At 59.7% G+C, this 17,060-nt stretch overlaps 1 protein-coding gene across 2 annotated transcripts; it reads left to right on the forward strand.

The window, feature by feature from the left end:
* Positions 1–493: 493 nt before the first annotated feature.
* Positions 494–14,332, forward strand: PTPN9 (protein tyrosine phosphatase non-receptor type 9). 2 transcript variants are annotated; one of them, XM_075045626.1, is made up of 13 exons: positions 494–1,252; positions 5,814–5,957; positions 6,470–6,559; positions 6,674–6,798; positions 7,573–7,678; positions 8,298–8,408; positions 9,158–9,486; positions 9,859–9,952; positions 10,063–10,132; positions 10,635–10,713; positions 10,973–11,123; positions 11,231–11,438; positions 11,746–14,332. In XM_075045626.1, exons 1-13 carry the CDS (start codon positions 1,220–1,222, stop codon positions 11,970–11,972), a joined length of 1,767 nt encoding a protein of 588 aa, XP_074901727.1. In that variant the 5' UTR covers positions 494–1,219; the 3' UTR covers positions 11,973–14,332. The 2 variants fall into 2 exon arrangements, with proteins under 2 accessions (XP_074901727.1, XP_074901728.1); XM_075045627.1 differs by lacking the exon at positions 494–1,252 and adding an exon at positions 1,700–2,018.
* The last annotated feature ends 2,728 nt before the right edge of the window (positions 14,333–17,060 follow it).

Here is a 17,060-nt window from a genome sequence, read left to right on the forward strand (position 1 = left end):
TGCAATTTAGGGATCACAGAGGAGGGAGAGCAAAGAAACGGCTGGAAACCCCAGGTGCCTCTTTGTGCAGCGGGAAGACGCACGCCTGTCTCTCCTGCCCGTGGGGAAAGGCTGCGAGGCAGAGGCTGAAGTACCGGCAAGGGAGGATGCCGCTGCCACGAGCTGCCGGGAAAGGCCGGCGGGAGAGGCGAGGCTGCTCCGGGGAGCCGATCCCTGGGGCAGGCTGACTGCTCCTGTCCTGGGGTCGCTGCTCACGCAGTTTGGAGGTACAGTACCCATCCAGGACAAAAAAAAAAAAAAAAAAAAAAAAAAAAGACTGATTTTGGGCGCCGGGGAGCTTTGCTTGGCCGTGGGCTCGCACAGATACATAGCACGGCCTCGGCGTTTCCTCGAAGGTCCCTCGTAAGCCTGGGGGCGAAGGTGTCCCAGGCTGGAAGGCAGAGCCCGGGGGCTCTTCAGGCGCTCTCCTCCATTCCTGCTCCTTCCTCGCCTCCCGGCTTACCCTCCTCTCCCTCGCAGGCAGCGCCGCTGGATGTCAGGCAGGGCTGCCTGCCACCATTTCGGCAGCGCTATCCCCTGCCCCGGCCTGGAACCGAAACCGGGGGATGCCGGGGACCGCGACGCCCTCCCGGCAGAGCCGAGCCGGCCCGGAGCGGAGAGAAACGGAGTTCCGCCGGCTCCTCCATCTCCATCCCGGCCGGGGAGGGCTTCCTGTCCCCCGCCTTCCCCCCCCCGTCCCTGGCCGCCTGCCCGCCTCCCTCCCGCCGCCCGGCGGGGCCGGGCCGGGCCGAGCCGAGGGGAGGGGGCTGCGGCCGCTTCCTGCCGCCGCCCCCGCCGGGGCAGAGCGGAGCGGAGCGGGGCGGGGAGCTCAGCCCGGCCCAGCCCAGCCGAACGGCGCTTCCCCGGGGCGAGCGAAACTTCCCGGGGGAGGGGGGCGGCTGCGAGATAGAGAGATCATTTTATTTTTTTTTTAATTTATTTGAAAATTTTCGGCACTTTCGGCGGGGATCCCGGGGCGGAGCCGTCTTCGCCGAGCCTGCGGCGGCGGCCGGGAGGGGCCGGTTGTCCGCAGTGCCGCCGGCCCCCGGGGATGGGCTCCGGTGGGGCGCCCGCCGCTTAGCCCGGCTCGGCTCGGCCCTGCCCGGCCCGCTCCGCTCCGGTCCGGCGCGGCCCGGCCCGGTCCGGCGCGGCGGGGGCAGCGGGGGCCGCGCCGCGCAGCATGGCCGCGGAGCTCAGCGCCGAGGAGGAGCAGGTAGGATCCCGCCGGGCTCCCCTTCCCTGCGGCCGGGCTCCGCCGCTCCCCGGGCCGGGCCGGACCCCGTTTCTTAGCTCCCCCGGGTTGCAGGGCTGGTTTTTTTCCCAGCGCGGCGGTTCTCCCCAAGGAAAGCCCTATCTGCAACCACCCCCCCCCACGCCCGCATCTCCCCATCTCCGCACAGTGCGCACCCCAAAGGCCTTTGCAAGGCCTGTGCCTTAGGTGTCAGGGCGAGCTGGGGTGCTGCAGCGTGGCGTTGGTGTAACGCGCCCCCAAACTGGTGTGTGTGTGTGTCCCCGGGTACCGGTGGCCTGTCCTTACGGGCCTCCCCCCCCACCCCCCCCCCAAACCGTGGGCAAGCTGGCGTGGGGATGCGTGTGCACGCGCTTCCCACGCCCCAGGCCTCCCGTGACGTCCCGGCTTCCTCCGCCGGCCTTGCGTCACCGCGGGAGGATGTTGCTGGGCTCGGGGAACGGGGCCGATAAGCCAGCTGGGGCGCGTTGGATGGCGGGAGCGATCTCTAGTTCTCCCTTCCTTCGTCCTCGTCCTCGGGGATGCCCACCCGGTTCTGCATCCGCGCCTTGAGCCGCCTCCACCGGGCTTCCCGCCGGACAGGGATGCTGGGCGCGCTGCCAGAGGCTGCCTCGAAGCCGGGCTCCCCTCTGTCCCGCGGCGATGCTCGGGCTGGCCGAGGGTGCTGCATCGCGTCGGCCAACTTGCTGGCCTCGGGGGGCTGCAAGGAGAAGGCGAAAGGGACCAGATGGTCAGTTTTCTGTTTGGTTGGTCGGTTTTCATTTCCGCAACATCCTTCCTTTATACAGAGAAGATTAGGAGGGGTGGTACGCAGACCTTCGGGTTCTCCAAAGCCCCGTGTCCCCGCAGGGAGTGCTCGCCCGGAGCTGGAAGAGTCTGTCCCGCAGCCCGCGCTGGTGCTCGGGAAATGCAGCTCTCTCGGGCTTTCTCCTCCATCACACCTCCCTCTCATCAGCGCCGCTCCTGGGAGCGGTACTGCTGTCTCCAGGGTAATAAAATCTCAAGGAGTGGGGGGCATTCGTGCCCCGTGTCCCCACAGGTGCCTGTGATATGTGTCATGGAAGGGGCAAAGCTTCTGGCAAATGGGGTTTTAGAAGACCCCACTCGGGCAGGGAGGCTTCCCAGGAGAGGGTTCCAAGACATTTGGCTTGTGCGGCAATATCGGATGGAGAAGGTGAAGGGATATTTGCAATAATGGCTCCAGGTTTGGATCATCAGACTAGGGTGGGGGAAGGCTGCCCTTGGTGCTGCCCTCAATGGCTTGGAAGTCAAAATAGTGGCGGTTTCTCTGTTTTCACGGGTAAGTGCTGGTTGGGGCTGGGACATCCCCTTCCTGCCACCCCTTCGTCCTCCTCGGGACCATCAGGATTTCCTCCGCTCTTTCTGCTCTCCGCCGTTACTGACAGCAAGCCAGGGGGGAATTCACTCCTCTCCTGTCCCTGCCAGCCTTGGGACATCTCCTGCTCCGTAGGATCTCCACAGTTCCCTCCCCAGCCTATCCCAGAGGGACCAGAGGGGCTAAACCAACTTTCCTTGGGGGTTTTCAGCCCAGCTGTGATTTTCACAGGACTTATTTCCCACCCCGGGCTGAAGAAGGAGGGTGGGTTTGCTGCCTGTGCAGCCCGGGGGAGGAGGGCTTGAAGAGCCCCCGTGTTCCTGCGGTGGTGGCTTTGTCACCACCCTGCCCTGGCACAGCGAAGCAGGGACTTTGATGACGCCAGCGCTCCAAAGACCAGCATTGTTCAAAACACCCGGCTGCGGGCAATTTTGCTCACAGCGCTGCCATTGCTTGCAGAAACGGGGCTGCTTGCTGCAGCTTTGGGTCACGGGCTCCGTTTGCAGCACGAGGAGTGATCCCTGCTGTGCTCAGCTCAACACCTGTATAAATCCGTGTAGGATCGGGGCCAGAAACGATGATGAGACCCGGTGGAGCGTGTAAGGGGGGCAGAGCTACGGCTGGTATTGGTGCTCAGCTCGGTAACTCCTGGCTTGCCTGCTGTTGAGTGTCGGCACTGGTAAGTTTGGGATTTTGTTTTGCTCCCAGAGAAATCAGGGGAAAGCTAGAATTCGTGGCTGAGCCGCCCTGCAAAGCCAGCGCTTGTACTCCTGGGTCTTCCCCCTTGCAAAAAAAACCAGCATCCCTCGTGATGGATGCTGGAAGTGGGATTGCATGATGCCTGAAGGGTTAGATGTTGAGGGAGGAGACCTGAACCACGTGTTGCATCCTCTCCCCGTTGCCACCGTGCCCCTCGAGGCATCCCTTCCATCATCTCGGGGCATCTTTCACCATCTCAAGTTGCAGTGTCAGCTCTGGTCTCCGTTCGAGGGCAGTGGGAGTGTGCCTGGTGCTCGTCCCCATCCCCATGCCATCCTGCACATGCTGGGGAAGGAGCACCTCTGCTGTTATTTTGGATTTGCATCTCCAGCCCAGCCCTAGCTTTTGGGCAGCTGGGGGCCCCAGGGGACTCCCTGGCAAAGTGGGGGTACAGCCGGTGAGGTTCCCCATCTTAGCTTACAGATAGGATACATTTCTATATACATATGTGTGGATGTGGGTGTTGTGTTAAGGCTGAAGACGGTTTCTGTATTGCCCCGTTTATTTTCCCATCCCTCTTCAATAGAGGAGAAATCATTAGAAATTTGGGCCGTGAAAGAGTTGCTTTTGTTTTGGCAAAGCGGAGCCTGTTGGAGATGAAGCCGTGGGGATAAAGGCGTCTCGTAAGTGCGGCTCCCAGGGAAAGCTGCCGCCAGCTGCTGGCTGGGAGGTGGGAATGCGAGGCAGGGGGGTGTATAACACCCTGTCTCCTTTGCTCCCTGCTTTTCCCGCTCCCCTCCAGTCCCTTGCCGCCAACAGTTGCAGAGATGGGGGGACCAATCCGGCTGCCAAGCCACAGCCCATTGACCGTGGCACGCTGCCGTGCCGGGAGGGCTTGCAATGCTTAAAGGGGATTTTTGTGAGAGCTTGGAGCTGGGCTATTGAAATCCGCTTTCAGATTCCTCCCAGCGCTGTTGGCAGCAGATCCAGCCCAATTCCACGAGTTCCCTCCTGGCTGGTGCTTGCCCAGCCGCTCTGCAGGACTCCGATACTGAGTTAGGGAGCTTCTGGTTGCGACGTGCTGGGGGTCTGGGCTGGCCCTTAGTGGCTTCCAGCAGCCGCGCGAGCTGGTACCCCTTCCGAGAATGCTTGCCGCAATGCCAGGCAGGCTGCGGAGAGACCCCTTGGACAAGCCAGGCTACTTCAGCTCATCCCCTGAGAGGGGCTCACTGCCCCCGTCGAGCCTCACGCTGCCGATAAACCCCGGCCCTTCGCTTCCTCCCGTCGGAAGTCATTAACACCGACGAGCTTTTCTGGCTGAATAGCTCTCAGTAACTCCATGCCGCTGCCTGACATCCAACACCGCCGCCTGCCTGCACTCCCTGCTCCGGGAGCCAGCCTTCGGTGCTCACTGTCCCTCCTCCTCCTCCTTGTGCTGTCATCGCCATCCTCCGCTCTTGCGAGGATGGAAACTCCTCTGTTTTGGGGTGTGCCTGGGTGGGAGCGGGGCGTTTCGGGGACTCCCTCCATCCTGCCCGCATCCTTTGAGCTGTACGTGGTGGAAGGCTAGGCTGTGCTGCCCTGTCTCCCTTGGGGCTCCTCTAAGGGACAGGGGGTCAATGCGCAGCAGAAAGCAAAGCTGCTTCCGTTAGCATGGGCGTTAAGAAACCCCAAGCCCACCTTGCAAACATAGCTAGTAAAAATAATACATTTTGGGGTTGTTTTGCTCACCTTCAGGGCTTTAAGCGTGCTGGGAGGTTGCAGGTTGGGTTTTGCGACTGCTCCGTCAGCTCTAGGGTTGGAAAAGTTTCTTGGTTTCTCAGGGTTTCGGGTACATGCCGTGCTGGTGCTTTGGGAGGAGGGGCTGCTCGTGCGGGCTGCCCCTGGTGTGTTTTGGGACCATGGGTTGTGGGGAGCAGTGGGAGCATCCTGGGACCCTCCTGGACTGAACCCTTCTTGTCTGGTCTTCTGCAGCCGTGTGAAACCGGCCTTACTGGGTGAGCTGGTCCGTGTCCTGTAGCACGTCAAAGCGTCAGTCCTTGGTGGCAGTACTTGTGTTCACACGGCCAGGTTCGCTGCTCCATGGTGGAGCTGCAGCCCTGGGAGGCCACTGCCAGCTGATGGGTTCCTGCTGTGCCGGGGCCGTTCTGTCTGAAGGGGAGTTTGCCACCTGTAAAATCCTCCTTTTGCTCCCCCTTTCCCTTCCACAAGTCTCCCCCAGCCCCAAGGCCGTTTTTCCAATGCCAGCACTCCTACCACTTGCTCCCTTCCCCACACTGGCGTTCCCTCCGTCTCCATCCCCGCTACTTTTACCCCCTTTCCCAGTACGTGCTGTAGAGCTCCCTGCTTCGCCCCAAGGAGCTGCTGGGTTTGCCGAGCCGTGCTCGGCCCCTGCCCACGCACTGAGGACCATGACCAGGGATGCTCCTCAGGAGTTTCTTCCTCTTCCTCGCACCCCATCTCACTGTACACCCCTCGTCTCTCCCACAGGCGACCAAGCAGTTCCTGGAGGAGATCAACAAGTGGACTGGCCAGTACAATGTGTCCCCGCTCTCCTGGAACGTGGCCGTCAAGTTCCTCATGGCCCGCAAGTTCGACGTCCTGCGGGCCATCGAGCTCTTTCACTCCTACCGGGTAAGAGAGCGGGGCCTGGTCCCCCCCCAGCTGTGGGCTTCCTGCTCTGCAAGAGATCTCTGGGCCCAGGGACGACCCTCCCCCTGCTTTTTTTTCTTTTTCCCACTCCCTTAGGAGTTTTATCCGGCTGGAAAATCCTTTTTCAGCCAAGGCGAGTCACCATGGAGATCTCGCCGACCCCAGTCCCCTCCCCTCCACTGAGAGCAGCGTGCATGCTCGCAGGGTGCCCTCCTGGCTGGTGTGTGATGCCTGCAGAGCATCTCCCCATATGTAAAGGATATATGTGCATATATATATACCTTTCCCGTCCTGGTTTTGTAAAGCTGCTGCTCCCTATGCTGGGGGTTGTGGTGCTGCAGCCAGTTGCAATCCTCTGCTGGAAAGTGGGGCCATGGAGCAGAGGTTTCCCCGCTGGGGCTTCCCTTGGAGGGCTGAGTGCCCCATGGGGACACGATGGTGGGTGGAGGGCTGGGGTGCCCGTGCTGGCCGTCACACTGGCTCCCCGCCCGCAGGAAACACGGCTGAAGGAGGGCATCGTGAAGCTGAAGCCGCACGAGGAGCCGCTGCGCTCAGAGCTGCTCAGTGGCAAGTTCACCATTCTGGTAGGTGGGGGTATCCCCCCGCCCTGAGTTACCCGAACCGGGCAGCTCATCCCGGCTCTGCTCCACGTGGGCGTCCTCGGGTGCCACGGGAGCCTGACCCTGTTTCCTTGCTAGAGCGTGCGGGACCCCTCGGGAGCCTCCATCGCCCTCTTCACGGCCAAGCTGCACCACCCCAGCAAGAGCGTGCAGCACGTCGTGCTCCAGGCACTTTTCTACCTGCTGGACCGAGCGGTGGAGAGGTGAGCTGGGGTACTGTGTCGTATGGTGGCAGGTCCCCAGGGAGCCCCTTCCCTCCCAGGGGCGAAGGGAGATGCTGCTGTTCGCTGAGGTTTTGATAAAATCCCTCCGAAAGGCTTCGTGGGGAAAAGATGTGCTGCCTCGCCAGTGAATGTGAATTCCTGAAGGTGAAATTGTGGCTGAGTGTCTGCATGCCTCCAGGTGTCCCATCTCTAGTTAGGGGAGAGAAGGGGTCACAGCTCCCTGTGGCTTGAAATTCCCTGTCTTCCCTTGGTTTGAATTCAAGCCAGTCATCCCCATGGAGGCGTTCAGCAGGGGAATGAAATCCCCCGAGCCCTGAACCAGGCTCTTCACAGCCTTTCCCTGCCCACGTCCAGGTTTCAGTTTGGCAGACTGATTCCTGCAGGCTTCGGCCAGGGAGGAGGCAGCCCAGCCGCTAGCGAGATGTAACGTGAGTCCTGCCACAAATATAAAGCCGGGATGTCCCATTTATCCTGCTGGGCTCTTTCTGTTTTTCAACTTGCCCATCACGGGCAATGCAGCTGCGACAAGCTTCAGACATGAGCTGGGCTTAAATAAGGGTTGTAGAAAGAGGTGGTGAAGCAGCTGGGAAATGCAGAAGCGAGCTTTGGGTCCGTGAGTCCTTCTGGAAGCACAGAAGGGGATTTTTGGGGGTCAGCGAGCTGAAGATGAGGTTAGCGTGGGGGAGATCTGCTCATGCAGGAACCGAGCAGCTGGATATTGCGGGGTTGACATTGCTCTTTCCCCTCTCTCAGCTTCGAAACCCAGAGGAACGGACTGGTGTTCATCTATGACATGGCAGGCTCGCAGTACACCAACTTCGAGCTGGACCTCAGCAAGAAGATCCTCAACCTGCTGAAGGTAACGGCCAGGGGTGACCCGGAGTCCAGGGATGGCCACTTGCTCACTGAGTATGTGAAGTCTGTGGTTTTGGCATAAATTTTCACACCAGACCAATGCTGACCACATCTCAGCTGAGGAGCACTGGCTCCAGCCCCGTAGGACCTCAGGAAGGCATTGGGAGCCTGCCAGGCTGGACCCGCGGGTGGGAAGGGATCAGCTGTCCCCGTGCCGGATTCCTCTCGCAGCTGCTGGCAGCGCTTTTGGGAAAACAGATGCAAATTATTTTTTAATCGTGCTTGGCATTTTGTGCCTCCTCCCTTCTCCGGAAAAAAGAAATAACAGTAAATATTGGCTGGGGTGTGTTGTCCGCGCAAACCCTGGCTCTCAGGCTTCACCTCTCCCGTGGAGCCAAACCCTCTGCCTACTCAGTTCCAAGGAAATCATTTGTTTCCATATCGGAGCATAAAATAAGCAGCGCCGCCGGCTGCGTGCGAGGCATGCTTTGGGTGCGGCATTGCCGTCTCGGGGTGCCTTTGCTGGTTGTCACCTCTGCTGGGAGGTGTCACCCCCCCGGCAGAGCGTGGAGAGGGGCCGGTTCCTCCCTGGCGGTGTGGATCTGACCCCCTCCTGCCCACAGGGTGCCTTCCCAGCTCGGCTCAAGAAGGTTTTCATCGTGGGAGCGCCCATGTGGTTTCGTGTGCCCTACTCCATCATCAGCCTGCTGCTGAAGGAGAAGCTGCGGGAGCGGGTGAGTGAGTGCGGGCCCCCCCCGGCACAGCACCCTCGGTGGGGAGGGCAGAGGCTCTTTTCCTCTTGGGACAGGATGGTGTAGGCAGCTTGTGCCCCTCAGCCCCATCCCCTGGAAGCTGCTGAGCCCAAATCCGTGGGAAACGGAGGCTTTCTCAGTCTGTTTCATAGGGGTCGTCAACCTATTTTGGTATTTTCAGCAAATATCTTGAACCCCTTTTGAAATCGCCTTTGATTTCTTCTTCTGTGGTGAGGCTGCCAGCAGGTGCAAGTGGAGGCAGTGGTAAATGATTAAAGGGAAAGGACACCTCTTCTGAGCACGCAGGAGAAAAGGGAATCTTAAAAACCTGGGCTCAGGCCCTATTTGGCAAAGCCAAAAATACCTAAACTGGTATCCTCAGCGTCAGCGGTGCTGCTGGCAGAGCCCGTTTCCAGCCTGACGTCTCCCTGGGCTGGACTTTGCCCCTCTGCTTTTGGTAGGGGCTCGGAGCCACTTGCAAATTTGGAGCTGGGTGTCAGGGTGGATTCCCACCCTGGGTACGTGGTGGGGCCAGCCTCTGCCCCACTGCTGGTGCTCCCTTGGGTGCCCTCCCGGTGCCGGGGAAAAAGGGGGAAGACCCCCACGCCGTTGGGGGAAATCCCTGGGCTCCATCGGGATTGTGCCAGACGGTTGGCATCCCTGTCCCTGTCCCCAGTGAACCCTCTCCATCCTTCTTGGAGTCACCCCTGCCCCTCGTCTTCCTCCTGCAGGTGCAGATGGTGAAGATGTCGGAGCTGAAGGAGCACCTGCCCCGGGAATGCCTCCCCGAGTACCTCGGGGGGTCCCTCAAACTGGATCCTCTAAGCTGGAACTGCCGGTTCCTGCCCCAGCAGAACGGGCACCCCGACCCCCTGGACGAGCTCATCCTGGTGCCGCTGGTGGCCCCCAAAGATAATGGCTCCGTCCACGTCCCCGGGCCCAAGTCCGTCACCCTGCAGGAGCTGCTGGATCACGTCAGCCACAAGCAGAAGCGGGGCATCTATGAAGAGTACGAAGATATTCGGCGGAGGAGCCCAGCCGGCACCTTTGTCTGCTCTTTGTGAGTCGGGGAGAAGGAGCCGAGTGCGGGCGAGCGTGGGGGTCCGTCTCTCGCGCCAAAAAAGCCGGGTCCCCCCTGCCCCGCTTCTGCTGCTTGGTGGCCACCCAGCTGCCTCTTTGGGGTGCAGTGCTTTGGGTTAGCCATGGAGACCCCCAGCTCCTTTGTGGCTCCGGCAGCCCCCGGGGGTAGAAGGGAGCCGGGCAGGGGACAGCGGGGACAGGACCTGGCCGGGACTCCGCTTCCCGAAACTTTGGCCAGGTGATGGCAGCAGAGCCCAGGCTACGGGCGCCAGAGGCTTGCGCAGAGGGAGGGATGCTGCCTTTCCTTCCCTGCCTGGAAGACATCCCTGCTTCCCTCTCCCCTGCCTCCCAGGGCACCCTACAACCAGGAGAAGAACCGGTACGGGGATGTGCCCTGCTTGGACCAAACCCGCGTCAAGCTGGCGAAGCCGTACAGCCGCCCGGAGGTAAGCCAGCCTGGGATAGAAACTCAGGGGTCCCACATGAAGCTGACGCAGCTGTCCTGGCCACGGGGCTCTGGAGGGGCTCATGCTGTGTGTATTTTTCTCCCCCCCAGCTGACCGACTACATCAACGCGAGCTTCATGGACGGCTACAAGCAGAGGAACGCTTACATCGGGACTCAGGGTATGGCCTGAGCCACCAAGGGGCTCATTTGCTCCTGATGCATGTGTGGGCTTCACCTCCCTGCCCAGCATCGGCCACTGGCCATGGTGGGGGACATCCTGTGAGCGGTTTCTCCTGGGAGAGAGCAAGTGGGTCCATCCTCCTTCAGCTGCTTCCCACAAAACAGGTCCTGGGCTGAGCAGACCCCTGCTAGCAGCGGCGATGGCAGCCCCCTCCTCCTGCCCCTAATGTGGCCCCTGGTTTTGCCCCATCTGCCCAGGGATGAAGCAGCAGGGAGCAGAGAGGGGGGATTGGTGCTGAGCCGCAGGGATTCGATGCTGGGGCAGGGGGGGCAATCCATGGCAGCTCCAGGCAGGGCTGATGGATCCACACCAGGGTCGGTCCCCGCGGGAAGGGGCTGTGGTCCCCCGGGGAGGGTGAGGGGGGCTGGCGGAGGCTGCCGGGCGAAGGGGCTTGCTCAAATCCATCAGGTTTTGTGCTGACTTACGGGCTGTCCCCGCAGGGCCTCTGGAAAACACCTATGGTGACTTCTGGCGCATGGTGTGGGAGCAAAACGTCCTGGTGATCGTGATGACAACCCGGTGAGTGCTCGTGATGGGGGCACAGCCCTGTTTTTCTTTGCAAAATAAGTGTTTTTGCTGTTGGATGAGCAGCGCTGTGCTCTCTGCAGTGACCTGGCAGCCGTGGTCCCAGCCAGAGCCCCTCAGGGTGGGGACGTCACATCAGGGATGGACTGTTTGGTCCCTGTGGGATCCTCAAGGGACCAAGGCCGGGTGGCATGGGACATGTCCCTAGCAGGGCGAGGAGGACATCACCAGCTTGTCCTTCTCCTGTTCTCAGGCTGGAGGAGGGAGGCAGGAGAAAGTGCGGCCAGTATTGGCCCCTGGAGAAGGATTTCCAGGTGTGCTTCGGGGCCCTGACCATCACCAACCTGGGCGTGGAGAACCTCAACCATTACAAGAAAAGCATCCTGGAGATCCACAGCTCAGAGGTGCGTGGCCGCAGACACCTGCCAGGGGATGGCACGGGGGTGCTGGAGGTCCTCTCTGGCCAGGGGCAGAGAAAGGGAGAGGGTCTAAACCCTCTGTTTTCTCCCAGACCAGGGAGCGGCGGCTGGTGTCTCACTTCCAGTACCTGAGCTGGCCAGACTACGGTGTCCCCTCCTCTGCGGCCACCCTCATCGACTTTTTGGGGGCCGTGAAGCAGCAGCAGAGGGTGGCAGTCAGCGCCCTGGGACCTCGCTTCAAGGGTCACCCTGGGGGACCCCCAATCGTGGTGCACTGCAGCGCTGGCATCGGCAGGACAGGTAACGGGGTAACCCCACTGCTGGGCTGGAGGTCTTGGTGGTGGTGGGGCACGTCCAACCTCCCTGGGACGTTTCCATCCCAGGGACCAACGGTGCATTTGCAAGCTAGTTGACCCAGGACGCGTGTCCCCAGGACCTTCTGCAGCCATCGGACCTGGGAGAAGTCTCTGCCCCGCTTCTCCCGACGCCTGTGGTCGCGTGCGGGAGGTTGGTGGGGGGCCGAGGACCACCACTGCCCCGCTCCGGTTCTTGCAAGGGGCAGCGATGGCTATTCAGCAGCTGACGCCGTCCCCATTGTTGTCCCCAGGTACCTTCTGCGCTCTAGACATCTGCCTGTCCCAGCTGCAGGACGTGGGCACGCTGAACATCTACCAGACGGTGCTGCGCATGCGGACCCAGCGCGCCTTCAGCATCCAGACCCCCGAGCAGTATTATTTCTGTTACACTGCCGTCCTCGAGCACGCCCAGCGCGAGGGCCTGCTGCTCGCCAACCACAACCGGGCCGGCCAGGAGAAGAACTCGCCGGGACACTGAGACCCGCTGCCTCCCCACAGACAACCCCCCCACACACCTCTTCCCATCCTCCCAGGGTTGCCAGAGCCGCCTCCGTGCCCGTCGGGACTCGGCAGAGCTGTTGGGACGGTGGTGCTGGAACACGGCAGCAGGCAAGCAGGCAGCTGCCCGTCCTTGACTATTAGCACTGCTATCAAACTGTGCCTTATTCAAACCAAATGGTGGCTGCCGCTCGCCGGGGGGTGGAGGACGGCGCGGGAAGAGGCTCTCGCTCCTCTCCGTGGTATTTCTGTTGGGGGGGTTTGGTTGTTTGGGGAGGTGGTTTTTCTTCTCTTCGAGTTGTTTTTGGTTTTTGGGGTTTTTTTGGTTTTTTTTGTTGGGACCATCTAAAAATGTTATCTAGAGAGGGGCTTTGCAAAGCCCTAGGAAATGTATTTCCAGTCCTGCCCCTGCCCTGGGGCTTAGGAAGAGGCACCTACGTCAGTCTTACCTGCCACTAAGTCTGTGTGTCTGTATGTATGTGTGTATATAATATATCCTCGCTGTGCCCAACCCCGGCTATTATATAGAGACATATATACAAGCACCCGTTTTTAGCAGCTCCTGTGGGTCCCCGCTGTCCTGCCGTCTCACCGCTGTGATCCCTGGAGCGGTGAGTTTGGTCCTGGCTCTGTCTTGTCTTCTCCCCCTGCTTCTTTTTTCCCTTTCGTGCCCCCCCTGCTCCTCACAGGCAGCCTTGGGACCCAGTACCCACTCCCATGCCCATCCCACAGGAGGCATGGGGATGGATGCTCGGCGGCATCCCCCCCGCTTTGCTTGTCTCATCTTCCCCATCCTCGTTTCCTGCTGGGAGAGGGCAGCTCTGCTCCCGGGATGGGGATCTGGAGGATTTTGGCCACGGCAGGCGGGTTGGCCGGGGGGTGAGGAGCTCACGGGCGTCCCCTGCCCCTTGGGGCGCAGCCGTGGGAGTCACTAGGTACGAGGTGATGGGGACGCACAGGGACCAACCGGCTCTCTGGGTTGCCCGGCTTTCCCAAGCCGGCAGCGGGAACCCGCGGGCCCAGCCCTGTGGTGAGTCACGGGCTGAAAAAACGCTGAGCAAAAAAAAAAAAAGCCAAAACCCTCCAGAGGAGGCAAGCCAACCTGTGGGGCAGCAGTGCCCGCCGGGTATGGCTGCTCTGGCCCCCAGCCCCTCCGTGCCACCCGGGGAGCCGGGACTGGCAGCGCATGGGCCTCAGTAACTTTATACTGTAATAAGCTCTTTGAATGTGTATATTCTTATTTTTTTATAATCTTGGGGGGGTGGGGGTTTTTTGGTTGTTTTTTTTGTTTTGGTTTGGTTTTTTTGTATTTAACATTAACTTGATCCAAGCCAGAGCCAGAAGTATTTGTAAATGTTCCTATTTTGCTCTTCTTCAGAGAAACATTTTTGTTGTTACTTTTTGGGTTTTGTTTTGGTTTTATTTGTATCGACATACAAATATACCGCCAGTGATCGGTCCTCTTGGGTCTTGTGGTGGAGTTGGTCAGGGGCAGGAGAGAGGGAGTTGAAGGCTTTGCGCACCCTGTGGTCCCCAAAAGCAAGCTGGCCCCATCCTTGGGGACACACGGACCTGGTGCAGCCCCCCAGCACTTTGGGGGGCTCAGGGCTGCATTTAGGGCCGTGCTGGGGAGCACGCGGTAGGACTTGCACAGGGCTGGAGGGCTGAGGGCAGCAGCCCTAAGAGCTGGCCAGCCTGCTCCTGTCCTGGGTGAGGCCCCGTGAGAGATAACCAGGCTGCAGGCAGCTTTCCTGGGCGGGCAGGATAATGGCAGGAGGGAAGGCAGAAAGATGGGCTGGGCTGTACGCAGCCTCGTTAGCTGCGGAGGGGGACGCAAGCCACCCCTCTGTGAACTCCGGCCTCTTTTCCTAGGGCCTCGCCGAGCCCTAGAGCATCAGTCTTCTGTCCTGCTTCAAGCAATGGGCTCTTCGCAGCCTCTTCTTCTTTACATAGTCCCTTTCTCCAGCTGTCACCTTCCTCCTATCTGTTTTTATTAATTATTATTTAGAAAGTGCCCAGGGTGTGTTTGCCACCCTGACGAACAGTCTGGGAAACCAAACTTCTGCCTGCAAGGAGCCTCTGGGTCCCAGCTTGGAGATCGAGGTCCCCCCCCGATGGGGAGGCCAAGCAAGTGGGGCCGGCCGCGGGATCTGCCTGCTGCTGCCTGCACCTCACAAGGCATGGCGGTTTTGGGGTGGCTGGGAGGGTTTGCCTCTAATGCAAATGCTGTCAACAGCAAAAGGATGGGTGGCTGCTAATTTGAACAAGATGCACTTGATCTCATTGCTGCTACATGTAATGCTCAAGGGATGGAAGTGGAGATTAAAAGGAATGGAGTTGCTGGGCGCTTCTGGTGTTATTTCCTCAGCACCTACAGCGGTAGTTTGGGGAGCGTCCGCCATCTTCCCGTGTTTGAGAGCATTCTGCAATAGATGAATGGTGGCAGTGTTGGGGAAAGGCATTTTGCTGCTGGATTTGGGGGCGAGGGCATCGCTTCCGTGCTGCTGGACCTGCTCTGAGCAGGCATGTAGGGCACAAAAACATGCGGGCACAGCTGGAGGGAAGGTGGCTGGGCTGCCCGTGGGCTCCTGGGCTGACAGCCAGCCCCAGCGCCTTTGGGTGCAAGTGATGCCAGTCCCAGAGCGGCAGCCGCAGCCTGAGGCTTTGGGGCGAGGGAAGAAAAGAGGCAGCGGGCGCAAATCAAGCCCTAGAGCCAGCAGGAGAGCACGTGCCTCAGAGCAGAGCAGCCAGCCCCAGTGAGGCTCCCGGGTGAGAGGAAACGCTGGCGGGTGGGAAGAGCAGCACCTGTGTTTGCTCAGCTGAAGTCTGAAAAAGCCGAGGAGGCCGGCGTCTTTCTGGGACAGGCAGAGGGGGAAGCTTTCCCCTGCGTTCGAGGCGTGGACAGGCTTGGCCAGGCCATACCAGGGCCAAACACATGGGCTGGATGGCTGGAAAAGAACTGGAAGCAGCAGGACATCTGTCTTTAAAGGATGCATGCCCCGGCGCCCGTGGCTGTGTGAGAGGTGGGTGTTTGGAACATCCCTGGAGCTGTGCAAGTCCTGCCTGTGGAGCAGTTTTGTTTCAGCTGGAGTGTCCCGTTCTTCTAGGTACCATTTTCTGCCCCGCTGTGCTCCTCAAGCAGCGTCGGCCCACACACTCTGACCTGCAGAGCAGCTCCTCCAGCTCAGGCTGGCCTCCAGTTTTCCCTCCCGGTGCCCATTACAGGGCAGATCCAGGATCCAAGGGAGCCCCTTGTCCTCGCTACCTCCTCGCTGCCAAATACATTCACCCCAGCTGGGCTTTCTCGTTGGCACACGCGCAGAAAGGGGGTGTTTGCAGCTTGTTTCCCAGCCTGCACTGTCGGCAGTGGCTCTCCCTGGGTCAGCGGGGCTTTCAGCAGGGTGTCGGGTCCATCCTGTGTGGCCCTGTGGGTGTGCCCAGCCTCTGTCTTCCTTCCACGGGCTCCGAAATCCCAACCAAGCCCACGCTGTGGGTGTGGGTAAAGGCAGTCGTGCCTTTTAGCTTAATTCCATACAATGTGGACACGGAGAACTGAAATGTTTCCGAGGACACCCATGTCCTGGATGCCTGTTAGTGTCACAGTAGGAATACCAGGCAGCACAGTACCCAAGGGTGTTTAATCAAAAGGCTCTTTAGGTTCACATTAATATTTTTTTTTTCTTTTTTGACTTTTAAAATGTTTCCCCTTTCGCCTCTTCTTGCAATAAGATCAGCTGTCAGTGGTTTTGGACTTTAAACTTGAGGTTTGGGGCTTTTTAACTAGGCTGGTGGCCTTCCACAGACAATGATAGCAGAAGACAGGGCAGAGGATTCCTTCAGCTGCCTTCACCCCTTGGGCTGACCCTGAGGGCAGCATGGGGGTGGGGGGGTGAACCCGAGGAAAACCTGTGCTTAGGTAAAGATGAGAGGGAGGGAGAGCACCGACGCCAGCTTGAAATGGGAGCTGCTTGGATATGCCGCTGTTGTAGACTTCAGCAGCTCCCTTCGAGGAGGGACGAAGATCCCATCTGTGCTGGAGGCGGAGGAAAGGGTTGTAAACATTTTCCATGGGAAAACAACCCAAACACTCCCCCCCCAACTATTTCCAGGGCCACGTTTCTTGTCAAAGCCAGCATTTTCAGTCCTCTTGCACAACACAAGATTTTGTTCCATCCACTCCTCGTCCCCATGCCAGCAGGTCCCGCTCGGCAGCAGAAATACAGATTTCTGTGGATATGGCCACTTCATGCAGAGTGCCAAGTGTTACTGGAAAGTAAAACTTTGTGTTGTTTGGAGAGCAGTGGGAGAAATGGGCCACTGTGTGTAGGTAGTAGGTTTGCCTTGCCCTGCCTGCAGCATCTCCCCTTCCCCAGAGTGCCCCAGGGATGGGGAGCAACCACCATGGGCAAAATTCATCCTAAACCAAAACAAGCCCAAGAATTAAATCCAAAGTGCTGGTTGAGGCTGGAAATGGGATTTAAAGCCATTGCAGGGAAACCCCAAAGTGGTGTTGCCATCCCTGTGCCCACCTCTCTCATTTGGCTTTCTGGGTTTCTTGGCTGCGCGCACATCGCCTCGCTAATTATGATTACTTTACTGCTTGTAATTTGCCTGGTGCATGTTGAGCCCCGGTTGGAAACAGCCTGGCTCCAGAGTGCTTCATGTCTCAGCCCTCCTGCTTCCTTGCCACCAGCTTCCTAGGGTCAGGCTCGATCCCCAGCCCATGCAGGTTCAAGCACCCCTGGCCAGCAACCTTTCAACAGCTAAACCAAGCTGCAGCTCCCAGCCAGAGGCAAGAGAGATCCTACTCTGCTGTGTCTGCATGTCCTGGCCTCTTGGCAGCACCCGGGAGCTGCCTGCTTCCTACCCTGGCTGGGCGTAAGAACCGAGGAAGGGAAAAGCAGCTGGAAAGAGAAAAAAACACAAGATGTTTAGCCCTTGTTTGAGTGAAGGTGCTTGAGCAGCAGGCCCGGTGACAGCTAATCCAAGGCCAGGCCTGGTTCCTCCAGCCTTGATTTCAGGGAGACGAGGGCGGGGGGTGGCCGGTGCCTGCAGCAGAGGAGAAGTG

This window comes from Buteo buteo, chromosome 13 (assembly GCF_964188355.1).
Source record: "Buteo buteo chromosome 13, bButBut1.hap1.1, whole genome shotgun sequence".
Taxonomy (NCBI): domain Eukaryota; kingdom Metazoa; phylum Chordata; class Aves; order Accipitriformes; family Accipitridae; genus Buteo; species Buteo buteo.